Source organism: Syngnathus acus, chromosome 21 (genome assembly GCF_901709675.1).
Source record: "Syngnathus acus chromosome 21, fSynAcu1.2, whole genome shotgun sequence".
Lineage (NCBI taxonomy): Eukaryota > Metazoa > Chordata > Actinopteri > Syngnathiformes > Syngnathidae > Syngnathus > Syngnathus acus.
This window is the reverse complement of record NC_051105.1, coordinates 321105-340859: the sequence shown is the minus strand read 5'-3', so window position 1 is coordinate 340859 and position 19755 is coordinate 321105. Positions and strand designations below refer to the sequence as shown.

General features: G+C 51.7%; 1 protein-coding gene across 3 annotated transcripts in view; it reads right to left on the bottom strand.

The window, feature by feature from the left end:
- ttn.2 (titin, tandem duplicate 2) overlaps positions 1-19755 on the bottom strand; it is a 163836-nt gene that overhangs the window by 7811 nt on the left and 136270 nt on the right. For all 3 annotated transcript variants that reach the window (XM_037239939.1, XM_037239941.1, XM_037239940.1), the window contains 36 exons: positions 19368-19664; positions 18650-19237; positions 18246-18548; positions 17865-18161; positions 17500-17787; positions 17106-17405; positions 16878-17029; positions 16632-16782; positions 16255-16554; positions 14399-16165; positions 14024-14317; positions 13662-13949; positions 13273-13572; positions 12868-13202; positions 11016-12747; positions 10624-10926; positions 10179-10490; positions 9778-10068; positions 9276-9575; positions 7510-7651; positions 7022-7185; positions 6196-6498; positions 5848-6129; positions 5174-5767; positions 4783-5073; positions 4386-4685; positions 3990-4292; positions 3611-3913; positions 3253-3521; positions 2870-3185; positions 2271-2576; positions 1865-2164; positions 1182-1757; positions 786-1091; positions 320-702; positions 19-229 (listed from right to left, as the gene is read on the bottom strand). In XM_037239939.1, the coding sequence (XP_037095834.1) occupies positions 19-229; positions 320-702; positions 786-1091; positions 1182-1757; positions 1865-2164; positions 2271-2576; positions 2870-3185; positions 3253-3521; positions 3611-3913; positions 3990-4292; positions 4386-4685; positions 4783-5073; positions 5174-5767; positions 5848-6129; positions 6196-6498; positions 7022-7185; positions 7510-7651; positions 9276-9575; positions 9778-10068; positions 10179-10490; positions 10624-10926; positions 11016-12747; positions 12868-13202; positions 13273-13572; positions 13662-13949; positions 14024-14317; positions 14399-16165; positions 16255-16554; positions 16632-16782; positions 16878-17029; positions 17106-17405; positions 17500-17787; positions 17865-18161; positions 18246-18548; positions 18650-19237; positions 19368-19664 (13947 nt within the window). The remainder of the gene's footprint in view (positions 1-18; positions 230-319; positions 703-785; positions 1092-1181; positions 1758-1864; positions 2165-2270; positions 2577-2869; positions 3186-3252; positions 3522-3610; positions 3914-3989; positions 4293-4385; positions 4686-4782; positions 5074-5173; positions 5768-5847; positions 6130-6195; positions 6499-7021; positions 7186-7509; positions 7652-9275; positions 9576-9777; positions 10069-10178; positions 10491-10623; positions 10927-11015; positions 12748-12867; positions 13203-13272; positions 13573-13661; positions 13950-14023; positions 14318-14398; positions 16166-16254; positions 16555-16631; positions 16783-16877; positions 17030-17105; positions 17406-17499; positions 17788-17864; positions 18162-18245; positions 18549-18649; positions 19238-19367; positions 19665-19755) is intronic.

The following is a 19755-nucleotide window of genomic DNA, read 5'->3' as shown; positions in this document are numbered from 1 at the left end:
GGCGACTCCTAGGTCTACCTTCCACATCCAAGTTTGCTGTGGTGGAGATGGAGCCTGCAGAGTTGGTCGCTCTGACTTGATAGACTGTGGCGTCACTCTCGTCAGCGGCAGTGATGACCAGTTGGTAGTAACCCCCCTTGAACTCAAGGGCTTTGATTTTGGCTCCGTCACCCTGGATTTCCTTTCCACTTCGGTACCACTTGACCACAGGCTTGGGATGTCCCACCACCTGCACATAGGTGGCAAAAGAATATGAACTTACGATGATAACTGCAAGACGTACAAGGTATGCATTGTCAAAAGATATCGAGGTAAGCACCTTGGTAACAAAGGTGGCATTGGCATGGTATTTGACAGTCATGTCTCGGATCTCCTCCCTGAAGCCGGGAGCACGCAGAGACTGGTCGGACTTGGGCACAATGGGCTCTGAGACCTCGCTCCAGTCACTCTCTCCACCCATATTCTCGCACTTGACACGGAACTCATACTCAAAGCCCTCAATTAGGCCTGTGACCTCGAAGCTGGTCTCCACAATCTTCTTCGTGGTGACTGACATCCACTTGTTCTGCTTCTTCTCACGCTTTTCCAGATAGTAGGCGGACACTTTAGCGCCACCGTCACTGCTTGGTGGCTTCCAGCCGACAACGCACGAGTCCTCGGAGGCGCTGACGATGAAGGGTTGCTGTGGTATGCCAGGTTTTTCTGAGGACCACAGAAAGCACCATGATGTGATCAAAGCGGAATCAAAGACAGATCACTTTCTTCTTTCTAGCTACGCGACTCACCGAATGGACTCTTGATGATGACCACTGAGGGAATCTCCAGAGGCTCGCTGACACCGTACTGGTTCTGAGCAGAAACTCGGAAGTAGTATCCGGCACTCTCCGCAAGGTTGGGTACGCGGCACGTGGTTCCAGAGACAGAAGAGGACACGAGGTTCCACACTTCTCCCTCCTTGGCCATGCGTTTCTCCACAATGTAGTTGGTGATCATGGCGCCGCCGTCATCTTTGGGAGCCTTCCACCCGATAAGGACGGAGCTCTTCAGCAGAGCTTCGACCACCACCGGGCCCTCCGGGATGGACGGCTTATCTGGGTACGTCGCAACGGGCACTTTTAGACTCTCAGCAATGGCGACGAGATGACACACATCATATCTTCAAGTCATACATAGCTCTTTACCTTGGATTTCAACCCGCAATACTGTATCAACGGTGCCAAACTTGTTGCTCAGCTGCACTTTGTAACGGCCGGCGTTGGTCTTCCTTTGGACGTTCCTCACCACCAGGTGGGTGTAGCTCTCCGTGTTCTCAATGATCACTTTCTCGGACGAGTTCAGAGGCTTCTTGTCATAGAACCACATAATCTGGGGAATGGGGCGGCCGATGTAGACCACGTGGAGGCGGAGACTGGTGCCAGCCCCGGCATAATATTTCTCCTTCAGAGGGAAGCCGGGGTGCAGCTGAGGAGCAGCCTGTAGCAGCAGTTTGCCGCTGGTCTCCATCTCCCCGGCTTCATTGATGGCCCTGCAGGTGTACAGGCCCTCGTCTTCCTGCTCGTCTGTCATGATGCTAAGGGAGTGGTTGCGGCCATCTGAGCTCATCTTGTACTTGCGACTCTGAATCAGCTCTTTGCCATAGCGGTACCACTTGATCTCTGGCAGAGGTCGGCCGATAATGCCGCAGGACAGCGTGCCAGACTCTCCGAGTTTGGTTGTGACATCCGTGATGTCTTCCTTCAAAGCCGGAGCCTCGCCGACTGCAGAACATCAGCCAGAGTCAATTTCAAGAAGTACATTTGACAATGTAACCAGAACCACTTTGGGCATTTCGAGCAGTGAGATGAACTCCATAACCGTCACTCACCGCTCAACTTGGTTTTGATGCCCATGGGTGTGCGCCTAGGCCTGCTGAGTCCGGCTTCGTTCTCGGCCAAGATTCTGAACTCGTACTCCGTGGCTTCCATCAGGCCCCCCATGGTAAACTGGCGGTCCTTGGAACGCTCTTTGTTGCACTTCTTCCAGGCGCTTTCGCCGGACTGCCTGTACTCAATCCAGTACCCCAAGATCTCCTTCCCCCCATCAAAGTCGGGCCGTAACCAATGGATGGTAATGCAGTCTTTGGTTACAGAGATGACGTCGATCTCTCCCGGTTGGCTTGGTTTGTCTGTCGAGAAGATATCAATGAGTGTGTCGATTGGCAACAACAACAACAACAACAACACAGGTTGAATTGATTAGCTCCCGGGCACCATCGTGGGGCATTTACACACCGAATGGATCTTTGCAGACCACCGACTCGGACGCAGGGCCCGGCTCACTCTGCCCGACGTCATTCTGTGCCACGATTCGGAACATGTACTCCGCATCGGGGATGAGGCCGGTGACGTTGTACATGGTGGTTGTGATGTGAGTCTTGTTGTGGCGGACCCACTTCTCTGTGGAAACCTCCCTCCTCTCAACAAAGTATCCTGTGACACGCGAGCCACCGTCGTCCCGGGGCCGGGCCCATGATAGGGAGACTGAGGACTTGGCTACGTCCATGATCTCTGGAGGATTGCTGGGGGGTTCCGGCGGGCCTTTAGATAAATAAGAGTGAGACAAAAGCTGATAAGAGAGTTTGGACAGCCATACATACATACATGCTTTCAATAAAGAAAAACAGCACTGAGGATGAGGTTGGACGGCCCCCGTTTGCCACACAACCAATAACGAGTTGAAACGGGGAGCGATGAGGTCAATATTTCCCATATTTCACAGACAAAAGACAAAAAGGAAAGAAATACCAACCAAGAGAGCGTTTTAAACTTGGAAAACTCCTAAATTGGGGCACCTTCAAGTCACATCACCACTTGATATTCTCGGTACTCACAGAGAGGTGTCTTTGCTGTGACAGGCTCTTCGGACTTCAGAGAGCGGCTGACACCAAACTGGTTCTCAGCAGAGACCCTGAAGTGGTACTGCATATTCTCTTTCAGGCCTTTGACCACCAGGGAGTTCTCTGTGACCCGAGCGTCCACCGTATACCAAGCAGCCTTGGGGACTTCGCGTCTCTCCACGATATATCCGAGGAGGTCAGAGCCTCCGTCGTCAGACGGGGGCCGCCAGCTGACTCGGACTGATCTGGCCTGAATGTCGTCGAACTCCAGAGGGCCCTCCGGGACATCGGGACGCCCGATGACCTTCACCTGCAGATATAAGATATAAGATTAAAAAGAACTGACGATGGTTGCAGTTCACAGGACTTGACCTTACCTTGATGTACACGGCTTTCCTGCCACATTTGTTCTCCAACAGCAGGTCATAAGTACCCGTGTCATCTTTGTGAGCCTCTTTGATGACAAGCTCCGTTATGTCATCATTGACCGCGATCATGGCCCGGTGGGAGATGTCGCGTCCATCCTTGGTCCACTTGCACGTAGGGATGGGTTTACCAGTGAAGGGCACCGACAGGCAGATGACTCCTCCTTGCCGCACCACGTAGCCCTCCTCATATCTACTGTCCAGCTTGTATTCCGGATAATCTAAGGAAGACACAGAGGAGATTTGTGTGGGATCGAATGCGGCAAATGATGTACGACACTGTACAAATGATCACATGAATTTATCTTACTGAGCATCTCCTGGACTTTGACAACCCCAGGAATCTCTGAGGGTTCTCCAGTGCCACCAGCATTGCAGGCGATGACTCTGAACTTGTATTCTGCACCTTGCGGCATGTGTGTGAGGGTATACTCGCACATTTTGGTGGGTGTGGTGTTGCACAGGGTCCACTCCACCTGGTCCACCTTTTGCATCTCAACAAAGTAACCGGTGACCACAGAGCCACCCTCCTCTACAGGAGGCAACCAGGCCAGAGACACGGAGGTTCTGGTGGTATCTGTGACTTTGGGATGAACTGGAGGACCTGGTGGCGCTATTTCACAACAATACATATAGGGTCGGTCAGATGGACTTCTTCACAAGTACAAGTGTGTAGGTTTATCATGTACCTATGGGGTCCATGGCAACAGTGATGGCAGAGGTCTCGCTGGGTTTGCCCGTTCCTCTGGAGTTAATGGCTGTGATGCGGTACTCGTACTCCAGGCCTTCGATCAGACCGGAAGAGCGGTACCTGGTCATGGTCACTGGGTTTTTGTTGATCCTCAGCCATCGGTCAGAACGAGGCTCCTTGCGCTCAATGATATAACCGGTGATGGTGGAGCCACCGTTGTCCTCCGGCGGATGCCAAGTGAGGGTCATGCCCTCGTGAGTGACGTCGAGTACCTCCGGTCTGCTCGGAGGTCCAGGGATGGCTGCGCAAGTCAACCGCAGACGAATTAGGAGGGGGGAAAATCGTAGGCAAATCAAACGTTGCTGCTGAAGGCGTTGTCAGTTTGCGCACTCACTTTTGGCACTCTTAGATTCCACCACTTGCGACTGGAGGAAGCCACCAACACCGAAGCGGTTCATGGCGGCAACACGGAACACGTACTCTATTCCCTCAGAAAGTCGGGTAAACTTGAAGCACGGTCGGGTCACCGATTCTGAGACTGTGATCCAGCCGGGGCGGTGAGCATCGCGCTGTTCCACCACATATCCGCTGATGTTAGCGCCGCCATCCTTCTCTGGAGGTTGCCAGCTGACTGTCACTGATTGGCCATCGACCTCGACGATCTTCATGGGGCCGACCGGTATGCCGGGTTTGTCTGAAATAGCACATGAAGAGAGGGGTCCAGGTCCTCACACTGCAAGCAAATACTCGAAAATCACTTTGGTGTCGATTCGGAGCTTCTGCCAGCCTACCTAGGATGACCACTTTAATAACTTCAGTTGCCACACCGATGGCATTTTTGACCTCAAGCATGTAGTCTCCTGAGTCGTCGATGGTGGTCTCACGGATGACCAGATGGCTGTATTTGCCATTGCTTTCTGTTTTGATGCGCTCCAGGCTGTCTTTTAGCTGGACACCGCCAAAGAACCAGGAGCAGACAGGCTGCGGTTTGGCCGTAATTGGCAAGGTGAGATCGATGGGTTTACCACTGGGGACGTAGACAATCCTCTGAGGAATGCTGGTCATGTCGATCTTTGGCGTGACTGGAGGCAAACACAGAGGTGGGTGGATGCGTCACGTGAAACGATAACGGTGGGGGACCATTCTACAGCTGTGAAGGTTTGCGTCTCTCGGCCGACATACCTTTGATTTCCTGTACGGTGACGGGGGTGACGATGTCCACGGCCTCACCGCTTCCTCTGCTGTTGCAAGCTCGGACTCTGAAAAAGTACTGGTCGTTCTCTGTGAGAGACTCGACAGTGTACTGGGAGATGGAGGCCTTGACGGTGACCACTGTGGTCCACCTGTCTGTTGACACCCTGCAGGCTTCAATAATGTAGCCCGTCAGCCTGCTGCCGCCTTCATGCATGGGTTTGTCCCATCGCAGAGTGACCGAAGACTTTGTGACGTCAATGACCTGGAAGCTCTGAGGCACCGATGGCACTTCGCACACCAGCACAGCCTCAGCTGTCTCGCAGGGCTCACCGACGCCATAGATGTTCTCTGGTAGTACTCTAAAGAAGTAGTGCGCACCCTCCTCCAGGCCAGTGATCCTGAACAGGGTCTTTCGACACTCTGTGGTGACAGTCTTGTAAGACTTCATGCTGGCTTCTCGTTTCTCGATGATATAGTTGCTGACGTGAGCGCCGCCGTCAATAGTTGGGACGTCCCAGGTGATGACAACTGACTCCTTGGTATAGTCCTTCACTCTCACAGAAGCTGGAGGACCAGGAGTGTCTGCAGGGGATGAATAGAAAGAGTTCAATTCGACCCCAGTTTCGAAGCTGCATTCTGAGACTCTTTGGGTGTTCACCTACCATAGACTTTGACCAGGATGGTTGCAGACTTCTTGCCTGACGGGTTCTCTGCCTCCACTACGTATTTCCCAGAGTCGTAGCGGTCAACCTTCTCCACAATCAGCATAGTGTAGCTGTCAGTGGTCTCCAGGAAGCCGCGGCTCTGCAGCTCCACGCCCGTCTTCCTCCAGGACACAACCGGTGTTGGGCGTCCGCCAACAGTCACAAAAAGTCGCAAAGTTCCTCCAGCACGAAGACAAACAGTCTTCTTCAGGTCCTCGTCCAATTCCAGGTCAGGCATTTCTGCGAGTAGGCGGTGTCATCAGAGCCAGATTCCATCATGAACAATGTCCTCTGGGCAAGACTTACCAATTCTCTCCAGGGGCTCGATTTCAGCGCTGGGTTCGCTGAACTCTCCGGTGCCGTTGCTGTTGACAGCTGCCACCCTGAATCGGTATTTCTTATTGGCGACCAGACCGCCGGCCAGATACTCGTTGGTCTTGAGAGCCTTGGCTGTGGCGCGATACCACTGCTCGGAACCCTCCTCTAGGATTTCCAACACATAGCCGGTGACATCCGAGCCGCCGTCGTACATGGGTCTGGTCCAAGTCATGCTGATGCTGTGCTTTGTTGTGTCTGTGATGCGAGGCATTGATGGGGGAGCTGGGGTGTCTACAAGGGGATGCAAGCAAAATTTAGGATGCTGTTCAAAATGGACCTCGGAGGTGATCAGGGGTGTCTTGCTCAAGGACACTTTGACCTCTGGGTCGGGAGATGACCACCACGCTCACTCGGCTTTTCTGCCAGTACTCGGGTTTACTCTCACATTTGTTCGTTGTATTGAAAACTCGACATTGAATGCTCATTTGTCTAGACTCGATATACTGTACGTGTTCTCCCAGTGGCTCTCAAGGTTGTACTGCAAAGTGCTATAGAAATTAGATAGCAGGACTGACTGACTGACTGACTGACTGATTGACTGACTGACTGACTGACTGACTGACTGACTGACTGACATACGCTCTATGTACAAAAATAATACATCCTCGCTGAGTATACTTCAAAAATAAAACATGTTTCTATAAATGAATCAAAGCTGAAGCCTGTCCAATTGAGCCTTGCACCCTTCAATCTGTCCTATGTGTGACTTGGAAAACAAAGTTTGGTGTAGATCCACAAACAAAGAGAGTCTCACAGCTGGGATCTTTGAGGAGGATGTATGGCGAGGCGTCGCTGGGCTGGCTGTCTCCCGCCGCGTTGACGGCCGTCACACGGAATTGGTATTCGCTTCCTTCCAGCAGGCCCGTGATCTTGAGGCGCGTGTCGTAGATGGTGTAAGTCTTGTTGACCCGCGTCCACCTGGTTTGCAAAACGGGGAACCAGCATGTGTGAGGAGCACGACGAGAACATAGACGACGGGCAGAGGCAAAATACAAAACACAGGAGTTAAAAAAGCAAGCGCAAAGAATATGAGCTAATTTGACAATAGACAATCTAATCTGACAATAGACTTGGAAACTTGGACGTGGCAAAGTCAACTCAAGAGTAAGTACCATCGAAACCCGTGGCAAAACGTCATACTATCCAAAGCCCTCCGATGATGTTTTTCTTTTGAAACCGTACGGAATCATGAGCGGAATCATGAGCACCATCCTTCCAGGTTGAAGTGTGTGTTGCTCAAACCTGGTGCTATTCTTCTCCCTCTTGTCCACGAGGTAAGTTTTGATCTCGCTGCCTCCGTCACTCTCTGGCTTCATCCACTCGATAATGACGTGTTCCTTGCCCACGGCCGTGGCCTCTGGTGTGCCCGGTGGGGATGGCAAAGCTGGAGTAGAGACAAAATAGACACAAAAATTAACTCCAACTTGTACGACTCCACTTGCCCTGTGTCATTTGTTTATTTATTGACCCATTTACTGACTGACTGACTGACTGACTGACTGACTGACGTCCATTGGAACTTTCTTGAAAATAGACTTGACATTTCCTTATGATGTACCTACTGTTTGTGTCTTGGCCTAAGCCTGAAGGGACTACACCTATTGTATTGGCCGGAATATAAGACGGTGTTTTTTGCATTGAAACAAGACTAAAAAAGTGGGGGTTGTCTTGCATTCGGGGTCTAGACATTACACCCATTCACAATGCGAGATGGCGCCAGATATTTTTAAAGCGAATGCTCAACTTAACTCCCCAGGCCAAAGCGAACCCCTGTCACAAAGAAGAAAAAGAAAAATAGCTGTTCGAAAGGTTCCTATGTTGATGTTAAAATGTTGGTTACCTCAGCTTATCGTGATTGTTGGAGCTTGTGCGCAGCGGTAAGTTAAAGGTTGCTGGTATCCACTGAGTATGTTGCTGTGATTGTGTGCGTCGTTGACACAAAGTGAGTATGTACATTTCATTGTTACTACTGTCTACTGTTGTGCCGGCCGTTTGTCCGATGGCGGTTTGTTTCGTGTGCGTGCGCGCGCGCCGTTTGGTTGGTAGCTTCGGCGCGCTCCTTTGGGTTTTCCTCGTATCGCACGAGTAGTCGTTACGCAGCTCCGCGGCGGCTAACGGTTGCCAGCAAATGTATTTTGTTGTCTCCATGACTTTTGTTTGGTGTGTTGCCGAGAGTATTTCATTCATGGTTATTTAGTATAGCGGAACCGTTACGCGCAGTCAGTTATGTAATGTGTGCCGTCCGTGTACTCGTTCGTGTTGTGTGACGTCACAAGTGCTGTATTTCTGTCTGTTGCCCCCACAAACCACACACACGCTTCACACAAGAATCACATTCACTCACCCTGTGAGCCACAGTGCCTGTTACTTTTATGCCAATAATTCAGTCAATAAAGCCATCATAACTGAACCACGTCTTTCCTCCTGTGTTCTGACCGACACCGGGGGCGAAAAGAGCATAAGCATCCGAGCCAACCCTAACCCTCCCCTATACGGTCCTCAGTCTCCCCAACAATAGCGGGAGCAGTTGGCATTATTCGATTGCAATGTTTTTCCTTATTCAGATTTGTTGCAAGTTACAGTTCGACTTCACTTTGATGGTTAATGCAGTTATTGCAATTTTGTTGTTTTATCACAGTAGATTGGTTTATTTACATTTGAAAAACCAGAAGCCATTCATTTACAAATGTGATTGCACTTTAGTTGACATATTTAAATGTTCAGATATTAAGATGTAATAGACAGTTTGTGAATGAGGCAAAAGAACATGCTTTTTCTCTCAAATATATTGTTATAACCATTTGTTTCAGATGTACTGTCATGATTTTCTGTCTAAAAATGAAATTTGGTGTTCAAAAAGTCTTTGTTCAAATTTGGGTCTTGAAAAAGAGGGGGTGGTCTTACAATCAGGGTTGTCTTATATCCGGGCCAATACGGTATTTCTGCTGCATGCACCTTAACTGCGTGCATGTGTGTGCTGAATGGAAAGTGGCTTTGCATACACTTACTGTAAGCATTCCTGGCTATGACCGGCTCCGATTCCAGTGGAACACCAGGTCCATACTTGTTGACTCCCCGCACTCGGAAGACGTACTCGTTGCCCTTAATCAGCCGGGTGCTGACACAGGACAAGCTCTTGCACTCGGTCTCCATGATGACCCAGTTGAGACGACTGGTCTCACGGCGCTCTACGATGTAATGGCTGACAATGTCACCGCCGTCTTCAAGGGGGATCTTCCAGGACACAGTGCACTTCTCCTCCGTCACTCTGCTGATCACGATTTTATCAGCTGGGGGCCCAGGAGTGTCTGTGAGACACCAAAAGGTTGTCAGTTCAGAGTGTCTAAGTCACCTTTCGATGATTGTGCAAGCACTCCGCGCAGATTTGTAAGTGGTGCCTTTCTATTTTGATGGCTTGTTTCGGAATACACAAGTCCAAATTTGTGGCACACCTTCCGCAAAAAAACCCCAACAACAACCCTAGTTACGGTAAAGGTTTAGTCAACTGACCCAGGACTTTAACGGTGACAGCCGCCGTCTTGATTCCATTGACGTTCTTGACGGTCAAAGTGTATCTGCCCGTGTCAAATCTGTCACAGTTCTTAACGACAGCCATTGCTCTTGTGCTTGTGTAGGTCAGTGAGTACTTCTCGCCCAGATCCATGATCTTGTCGCCCTTGGACCAGTAAACGGTGGGTTCCGGTTTACCACCCACCGCACCATCCAGGACGAGATCGGAGCCGGCGGTGACAACAATGGTCTCGCCAATCAGCTTGCTGTCCAGCTCTGCTCGAGGAGGAGCTGAAGGTGGAGAAAGGCAATTTTTGTTCAAATCTGCTTCCAAGTCAGGGCCAACTGAAACTGAAAGAGCCAATGAAATAAGGAAAGGCATTCTCCATTTTAGAGCTTACAGTATTCGTCCTTGCAGGTCACGGGTCCAGTGGATACGGATGGAGCACTGTGGACCCCGGCGGCATTCTTGGCAATGACGCGATATTCAAAGGTTTCTCCCTCTCCCAGGTTGGTGACCGTAAAGTAGTTCTCCGTGATGGTGGCGTAGTTGCACTTGAGCCAGCGGTTTTCGTCCCACTCATCAGTACTGTAGACTTTCCTCTCCACCACATAGCCGACAAGCTTGCTGCCGCCGTCGTTCTCGGGCACGGTCCAGCACAGTGACACGGAAGAGCGAGTTATGTCTGTCACCTGAGGGTGACCGGGAGGATCTGAGGAGAGTAGGAGGAGAAGTTTTATAATTGCACACTGGTCTTTACGCTAGAAATTACGACCCTTGATCGTGGCCATTATTGAGCATTAAAGCTTTGCATGTGTTAAAAAGACAGGCTGCTTGCTACTCACCGACGGGGTTGAGCGCCACCACTGGTCTGGAGGCCTCACTGGCCTTGCTGATTCCGGCGACGTTCATGGCGTAGACTCTAAACTGGTACTCGAGACCCTCAATCAGGCTGGACACCTTGTAGTGGCAATCCAGACAGGGCAGCTTGTTCTCCCTCACCCACAGAATGGTATTACGCTCTTTCTTCTCAATCCAGTAACCAGTCACCATGCTACCGCCATCGGCATAGGGCACATCCCATTTAATGCTGATGGCATTGGCGGACACAGTCACCACATCCGGACGGGTTGGAGGACTTGGAGGAACTGCAGGAGTTCATCAGAGGAAATCCTCATTTTACCCCACAAAAACGCAGAACATTATAGGTAACGCGCGAAGCACGATCAAAACGTACCGAAAGGATGTTCAATGATCACGGCTGCAGACTCAATGGACTTGCTGACTCCAAACTTGTTCTCAGCGCAAACCCTGAAAGTGTACTCCATGTACTTAGTCAGATGAGTGACCTTGATGGAAGTTCTCTTCACGCTGGAATTGACCACTTGCCAGGAGGCCGAGCCCGACTCGCGCTTCTCCACAATATAATTAGTGATTTCTGTGCCGCCGTCGTCAGGGGACTCGGACCAGGACAACGAGCAGGACTCGGAGGATACACCGGAAACCACCACAGGGCCTGTGGGAGGGCTGGGTCTTCCGACCACCATCACAGTCACAGTAAAGGTTTTGGCTCCGGCAGCATTCTCCAGAGTCAGGTAGTATTTGCCGCTGTCACTTCTCTTGCTATCTTTTACCACCAGAGTGGTTCTCTCTTTGGTGGTCTTGATGGAAACTCTGTCTGTCTCGTTCAATTTCATCTCTTCCAGCCTCCAGGTGACTTTGGGTGCCGGCCTGCCGCTAATGGGAATGTCAACGGTGAAGGTATTGGAGGTCTTGCAGGTGATGAGTTGGTTGGTGATACCGCTGAGATCGGCGGTGGGTTCGATCCGAGGCTCTTTGATGAGCACCGAGGTTAAGGTCGCCTGAGGCTCACTGATGCCCGCGTCGTTCTTGGCCTTGACTCTGAATTCATACTCTGTATCTTCAATCAGACCTTCCACCAGCATCTTAAGGGACTTGGTCTCCCCTGCGACAGACCAGAACTGTTTGTCCTCAGCTCTGAACTCCACGATGTAACCTCTGATGTGGCTGCCACCGTCATGTTCAGGCTTGAGCCACACCAGTGAGGCTGTCGAACTGCTCATGTCGACAACATCGACTCTCTTTGGCGGAGCGGGTTCTTCGGTCGCCACGATGGGGTCTTTCATCTCGTGAGGTTCCCCCTGGCCAGACTGGTTAACAGCAATGACTCGGAAGAGGTACGACACCCCTATGTCCAGACCGGTTATCCTGATCATCTGCCGGGTGCACTTGGAGCTGACCTCTTGCCACGTGAGGCGGCTGGCCTCGCGTCTGTCCACAATATAGTGTTGGATCCGCGAGCCGCCGTCGTTGCTCGGGGCATCCCACATCATGGTTAATGCTCCGCGTGTGACATCCTTAAAGGTGAAGGCGCCTGGAGGTCCGGGCGTGTCCAGCACTTTGACAGTAAATGTAATGGACTTGCGCCCACTGTTGTTTTCTAGGGAGAGCGTGTACTTGCCAGCCTCGTAGCGCGTGCAGCTCTCGATGGTGAGAGTCGAGTGGGAATCTGTGCTCTTAATATCGGCCATCACCGGCAGTTCGCTATCCACTCGGGACCAGGTGATCAGAGGAGTCGGTTTGCCCCGGAAAGCCACGTGAAGGGAGAGGGTGCCACCATTTTTCACTGTATGCGTCTGCTTGAAGTCGGCATCGATGTCGAACTCGGGCGACGTTAGCCTGTCGAGAGCCTGCACGGCGCTGGGCATCACTGACGATTCACCTTCCCCAGATCCGTTCACAGCGCTGACCCTGAACTTGTAAAGCTCACCGGCAACTAGGCCCTTGGCAGTGTACCGCTTGTGGAAGCAAATCTGGGTATTTACCCGATGCCACTCTTCGAGGCTGGCCTTGCACATGTCAATATTGTAGCCAATGATTGGGAGGCCGCCGTCAAAGACTGGCTTGGTCCATTCCAGGGTGACAGAGGATTTGGTGGAGTCAATAACCTGATGGAGACAGAGCAGAGCAAAGCACAGTTACTGAACCAGTTGTGCTTTCATCATGCGGAGATCTAAAGTCGAAAGCAGATTCTGATTCCGGTTTTTGCTGTCTCTATGCCAACCTACCTTGATTAGGGTCGGGGCGCTGGGAGCACTGGTAGGCTCTCTGCATTTGAAGAGCCTGGATGTGCCGCTGGCCGGTCCGACACCGGCGCCGTTCTCCGCCATGACACGGAACTCGTACTCATTGCCCTCAGTGAGGTTGGTGACTCTATGCCTGAGCTCTGTGATGGGCCTTTTTGCAGAAACCTTCACCCAGCGCAGACTCTTCTTCTCACGTCTCTCCAAGATATAGTGTTTGATCTCATTGCCGCCGTCTGACCTCGGCCTGGTCCAGCACACGGTGATGCTGTTGCCGGTGACATGTGTAGAATCCGGGGTACCGGGTGCCTCGGGCACAGCTGTGCGCAAGAACGGACATTAACATTAGGCTGAGGTGAGGAAGAAACATTACAGCGCAACAATTCTTACTGTATTGCATCTGAGCAATGAAGGGAACAGAGTCCAGTGGTTTGCCAACACCAAACTTGTTGACAGCAGAGATTCTAAACTGGTACTCGTTGCCCTTGATGAGGTTGGTGGCGCTGAACGAGCAGGCTTCGCATTTGGAGGTGACCAAAGCCCAGGAAAGCCGAGACGTCTCCCTCTTCTCGACGACGTAGTGGGTGATGGCGGCGCAACCGTCATTTTCCGGGGGATTCCACCACACTGAGCACTTTTCGGCCGTGATGCCAGTGAAACGGATGGGACCCTCAACTGGTCCAGGGGTATCTGAAAAGACAAGGGATGGTAAACGCTCCAAATACGCACACTTGGGTTCGTGCGCTCGTCAAGGAGCAACGGCGTGAGAATGCAGCAACCTTGGACTCTGACGTTGACGTCGGCTTTCTTGGCACCGGAGCTGTTCTTGGCCTCCACGGTGTAGACGCCACGGTGGTTCCTGTTTGCATCGCGAACAAACACGCCGCTGCTCCCGATACCAGAGGTAATCTCCATGTCCGTCGTGGTCCTCTTGTCGATTTCTTTTCCATCCTTGTACCACACAACTTGCGGTACTGGACGACCGGTGATGTTGCAGCTCAGCTTGACATTCTCTCCGGCTCTCAGCGTCAGCACCTGGTCTGGGGACCATTCGATCTCAGGAGAGACTACAAATTGCAAAGAGGACTAGTTAGCATTTGTAATGGGAAAAGCGTCTTTTTTTCAATCTTAGAATGCATACTGCTCTCATCCTTGGTCGTGATGTATCCAGAGGAGTTGGACGGGGGGCTAACGGTGCCCACGGCATTGCGGGCGATCACCCTAAATTCAAATCTGTCTCCAGCAGACAGACCGGTCACTGTAAATTGTGTCTCACTGATGTCAGTGAAGTTGCACCGCAGCCATTTCCCCCTGCCCTGGCGCCTCTCCACGCTGTAGGCCACAATCTTGCTACCTCCGTCTCGCTTGGGGATATCCCACGTCAAAGTGACCGAGTCTCGGGTCACGTCGATGCAGGTCGGGGTGGCAGGTGGATCTAAGGATTTGTCAAATCAAACGTTGCTTCATCTAACAGATACGACGTACGATTCTAAACATACAGGTCACAGGTACTCACCGACAGGGGCGATAGCGAGTGCGTGCTTGCTCTGCTCGCTAACCGGGCTGAGTCCGGCATTGTTCTCTGCATAGACTCTGAAGGAGTACTCGAGACCCTCCAAAAGACTGATGATCCTGTACTCTGTGTTGGAGATGATGGTGGAGTTGACCTTCTGCCACAGGAGACTATTCCTGTCTTTTTTCTCAACGTGGTAGCCAAGAATGGGCGACCCGCCATCAAACTCTGGCGCTTCCCAGCGAATGCTCATGCCATCACTGGTTACGTTGTAGGCCACTGGCCTTCCAGGAGCACCTGGAGGTTTGTATTGATGCTCTGCAAGGACCTCTGTGGAGATGAGTGACTCACTGACGCCATATTTGTTCTCTGCACGGACTCTGAACTGGTACACAGTTCCCTTCACCAGGTTTGGAATCTTGAAGGATGTTCTGACCACACTTGAGCAGACCATCTTCCAGATGGCATGGGAAGTCTCACGCTTCTCCACACTGTAGCAGGTAATCTCGCCGCCTCCGTCCTCTTTGGGCTCATTCCAAGAGATGATAATAGTTTCGGCCTTGATCTCGTCAAAGTGGATGGGGCCAACGGGCACAGAGGGGGGCCCGAGGACGGTCACCTCGATGTCAAAGTAGTTCTTTACAGCTCTGTTGTCCAGAACCAAGGTATACTGGCCTGCGTGCTCCTTCTTGGCATCTCTGACTGTAACCGCCGTCTTGTTGTCAGTGGTCCTGAAGCGGACGTTTTCGCTTTCCTTAAGAGGCAAATTGTCTTTCAGCCAACTGATGGCAGGCCTGGGTTTTCCCTTGAAGGGCAGCTCAATGTGGATGTTCTGACCCACACGAACGGCCAGCTCTCCGTTGGGGTAGTCACTGAGGCAGGCCTCGGGGGAAATGACAAAGTCCATCACCGTGATTGGGCCGATCTGTGAGAAGTCACTGGTGCCCTTCTCATTCTTTGCATAGACCCTGAAGTTCATCTCCGAATCCTCTTCCAGCTCCGTCACCTCGCATGTGCAGCGCTTACAAGTTGTAGCTAAAGTCCAGCTGACATTGTTCTCGCTTCTCTTCTCGATGACGTAGTCAGAGATGTGGCTGCCGCCGTCATGGTCGGGTCTGGTCCACTGCAGAGTGACGGAGGTCTTTGTGGAGTCAAGCATGACCAGGTCTTTAACTGCACCGGGGGTCTCAGTGGCTCTGACAGGCTCCAAGGTCTCGCAGGTGTCACCCACACCAAACTCATTTTCAGCTGACACCCGGAAGAAGTAAGCGATGTCCTCCTCCAGGCCCGACACCTTATAGCTCGTATTGGGACACTGGTCCGTGACCATCTGGTACGCTTTCATGGTGGAACCCTTCTTCTCAACAATGTATTTCGTGACAGGGGAGCCGCCATCAATGAGGGGAGCCTCCCAACTCAGCGTCAAGTTACCTCTGGACACATTCTTAATCATCAATTTTTGGCAGGTGGACGGACTGTCTTGCACCTTCAGGGAAACCGTTATGATCTTGGGCTCTCCCACGCCATTCTCAATCTCCAGCATGTACTTGCCACAGTCGTCGCGAGTGACCTTGGGAATTATAAGGGTGGTAGCGCGCTCGGTACTGGCGATGGTGTAGCGGGTGTCGGCGGCGATGTTGCGCTCCCCGCGGCGCCAGGTGACGCCAGGGGCGGGACGTCCCTTCAGCGGAATAAACACCTCCACGTCACGCCCTGCCCGGGCCGTATAGTGGGTGGTCATGGGAACATCCAAGTCAACGTCAGCCTCCTCTGTCGAGAGAGAAATTTCACACAGACGTCAGAAGGAGCCAACCTTATTACTCTCGGCAGTTTTGCGTTTGTGATGTGAGGTTACAAACCCAGGATATCCTTGGCTTGCACAGGCTGGTACATCTTGATATCCTCTCCCTTGCCCTTGCAATTGACTGCAGAAACTCTGAAGAAGTAGTAGGTTGCTGGTTTGAGGTGAGAAACCACATACTCGCAGGCCTTAACTTGCGGGTTGACCGTCGCCCATTCTCGCTCCTCTGAGTTCATTTGCTCCAGGAAATAATGCGTGATCTCGCTGCCACCATCATACACAGGCTTCTCCCATCCGAGGGTGATAGAGCTCTTGGTTGAGTCCACCACATGCAATTTGGATGGCTCGCCAGGGAGATCTAAAGGCAGAGACACCAGGGGTCTATCAACTGTGGTACGGGAAAGGCGGCGTGTCGGAATAAGTGCAAAAGTGTACCGATAGGATCGTAGGCCTTGTACAATTCGGAGGCCTCTGAGTAGTTTCCTGCTCCTGCCTTGTTGACAGCGCATACTCGGTACTGGTACTCGTTGTTCTCCACAAGCCCGCTGACCTTCTGCCTGGTGTCTCGGATTGTGCCTTTCACCACCTGCGCAATAAACCGCAACCGGCCATTATTACCATTAGCTTTGCAGCCGCTACCGGTGACGAGAAGACTCTCGCCAAAACGATCCACAAACCGACCTTGAACCACTGAAGACTCTTCTTTTCCCTTTTCTCCAGGTAGTAACCGTCAATGTCGCTGCCACCATCCAGAGCTGGTCTCTCCCAAAGTACCGTCATGGTTGACTTGGTGATCATGGAGACATGAGGCTTCGATGGCTCGCTGGGAGGACCTGTCGAAAATGAACGAGCCATCGGTTGATATCTGGCTGTGGTGGCAATTCATGCATCGTTTATTGCGTTTTCTACCAAAAGCGTTCTTGGCGACGATGGGCGCCGATTCCAGAGGGTCACCGATGCCATACTTGTTGATACCACGGACTCTGAATACGTATTCGTTGCCCTGGATGAGTCTGGGCACGTTAACGATGCAGTCGACAAGTTTCTCCGAGATGATGGACCACATGACTCTGCTGGTCTCCCTTTTTTCCACAAGGTAGTGCGTTACCATGGCACCACCCTCGTCACAAGGAGGAGACCACATGATGGTGATGTTGTCAGCGGTCACCTTCTTGAACTGGATCTCTCCAGCGGGGGGACCTGGCCTGTCTGTAAGTGGCAATCATAAGATGTATTGCGATTGGGAACTCAGATAATGATGATCTTTGAACAAGAAACAAATATGGAAATTGATTTGAAGTACCTTGGATGAGCAATCTGACAACCGCACAGGCTGAACCCAAGGAGTTCTTCAGCCTGACCTCATAGGTACCAGAGTTTAGGCGCGAGGTGTCCCTCAGGTACACACTTGTGGACTCAAAGGTGTGTTTAAAGGACAGTTGGGCACTGGGTTTGAGTTCTCTTCCATCCTTCAGCCACTCAATGGTGGGAGCAGGCTTGGCAATGATGTTAAACTTGAGTTGGACATCCGAGCCCGCCCTGTGTTTCAACTCGTTCAAGTACTCTGCTGGTATTTCTATTTCTGGAGCACCTGAAGGAGAAGAAATACATACCTCCGATGAAAACCTACACTCAGCAGTTGAACATTTTGACTGCGCTTTTACGTACCAAAGGTGTCAACGCATGTGGCGGGTCCAGCCGTCATGGAAGGATTGCTCACCGAGCCTACGGCGTTCTTGGCCATGACTCTGAACTCATAGGTCTGATCTTTAGTCAGGCCAGTCACAGTGTAGCGTGTATCTTTGATGTTGGTTAGGTTTGCCTTGGTCCACCTGCCATTGACTCCTTCTCTCTTCTCCACCAAGTAGCCTGTGATCTGGGATCCTCCATCAAAGTTGGGCACCTGCCAGGCCAGGCTGATGGAGTTTTTGGTGATATCGCTAATGCGTAAATCGGTGGGTGGTTCTGCAGGGAACAGATGGCACTGATAAGACAACAGCAAGTATAAAAAGAGTCCAAAGGAGCCGGGTTGCCGACACCGTGACTCACCACAGGCGTCAATTGCCAGCACTGCATCGGAAACCTTGCTGAATTCACTGATTCCAGCGGCGTTCTCTGCCGCCACCTTGAACTCATAAATGAGTCCGGCGTGAATGCTTGTGACCTTAAAGTGGCTGGCCCGGATCACCATTCTGTTGACTCTTTGCCACAGGATGCTGTTCCTGTCTTTCATCTGGAGATGGTAGCCAAAGACTTGACTGCCTCCGTCCGACTTGGGCTCCTTCCAGGCTACAGTGATGGTCTCCCTGGTCACACCGGTGATCTCCGGAGTGGACGGTGCTTCAGGCAAGGCTGCGGGAAGACAACGAGTTATGAGGCTGGTGTCAAGGTCACACGTGATCAGACATCAAAGGGCCAAAATGAAACAATCGACAGCCTTGATGACTACATACTGTAAGGCAGGCAAACGGAAACAGCCGGTGAGTCAATGTGCTCGCTGACTCCATATCTGTTCTCGGCTCTAATCCTGAACTGGTACTCCAGGCCGGTTGTAAGCTTCTGGATCTTGATGGTACAGCGAGCCACAGCAGACGAGACGTCTGTCCAGCTGGCCGTGGTTGTCTCCCTCTTCTGGACGATGTAGTTTGTGATGGCGCTGCCACCCTCATAAGCAGGCGGCAGCCACTTCAGACTCACGCTGTCCTCCGTGATGTCAAACAGCTCCACGGGCCCCAGCGGAACACTGGGCCTGTCCAGAACCACAACGTTGACAAAGGACTTGGTGGTGCCACTCGAGTTGGAAGCGAGGATATCGTAACGCCCAGCGTCTCCTGCGACGCTCTCACGGAGCGTGATCCTAATGCTGTCGGGAGTGACCTCGGAGTTGAACCTCATGGTTGACTTGAGTATCACATTGTCCTTGGAGAGGGACACCTTGGGCAGTGGCCTGCCTGTCAACGGAATCTCACATTTGAGGGTGGAGCCAGCTCTGACATACACTGTGTTGTGGGGGAAGTCCTTCATCACAACCTCAGGAGATTCTTTGGGAAATGAGGAGAGAGAATTGCAACACTAAATTTGATGTCTGAGGAAACTGAAGAATCTCTTGGCTTTGGTGAAATACAAATACACAATATGCTTGATTCAATCAAAAATGTCACCATAACTTACCATATTGGTCTCTGACCAACACCGGGGTGATCATTTCTTTGACATCACTGAATCCAGCGTGGTTCTCAGCTCGGACTCTGAAGAAGTACTCGACGTTCTCCCTCAGACCAGACACGGTGTATTGCAAGGACTTGGTTACGCCGCACTTGACCCACTTCTCCTGGCCTCTCTCCAACGCTTCCACTAAATATCCCGTAATTCTGCTGCCTCCGCTCTGCTCGGGTTTGACCCAAGCCAGGGTTACGCTTTCCTTGGTCACATCAGTAACAGCAAGCTTTGCCGGTGGGCTGGGTTTTTCTGGAGGGGGGGGGGGAAACCCACACCAACAATGTGTTATGCTCATTTCGTATCGTCACATTCTGTGAAACATGACTTAATGAAAAGTACG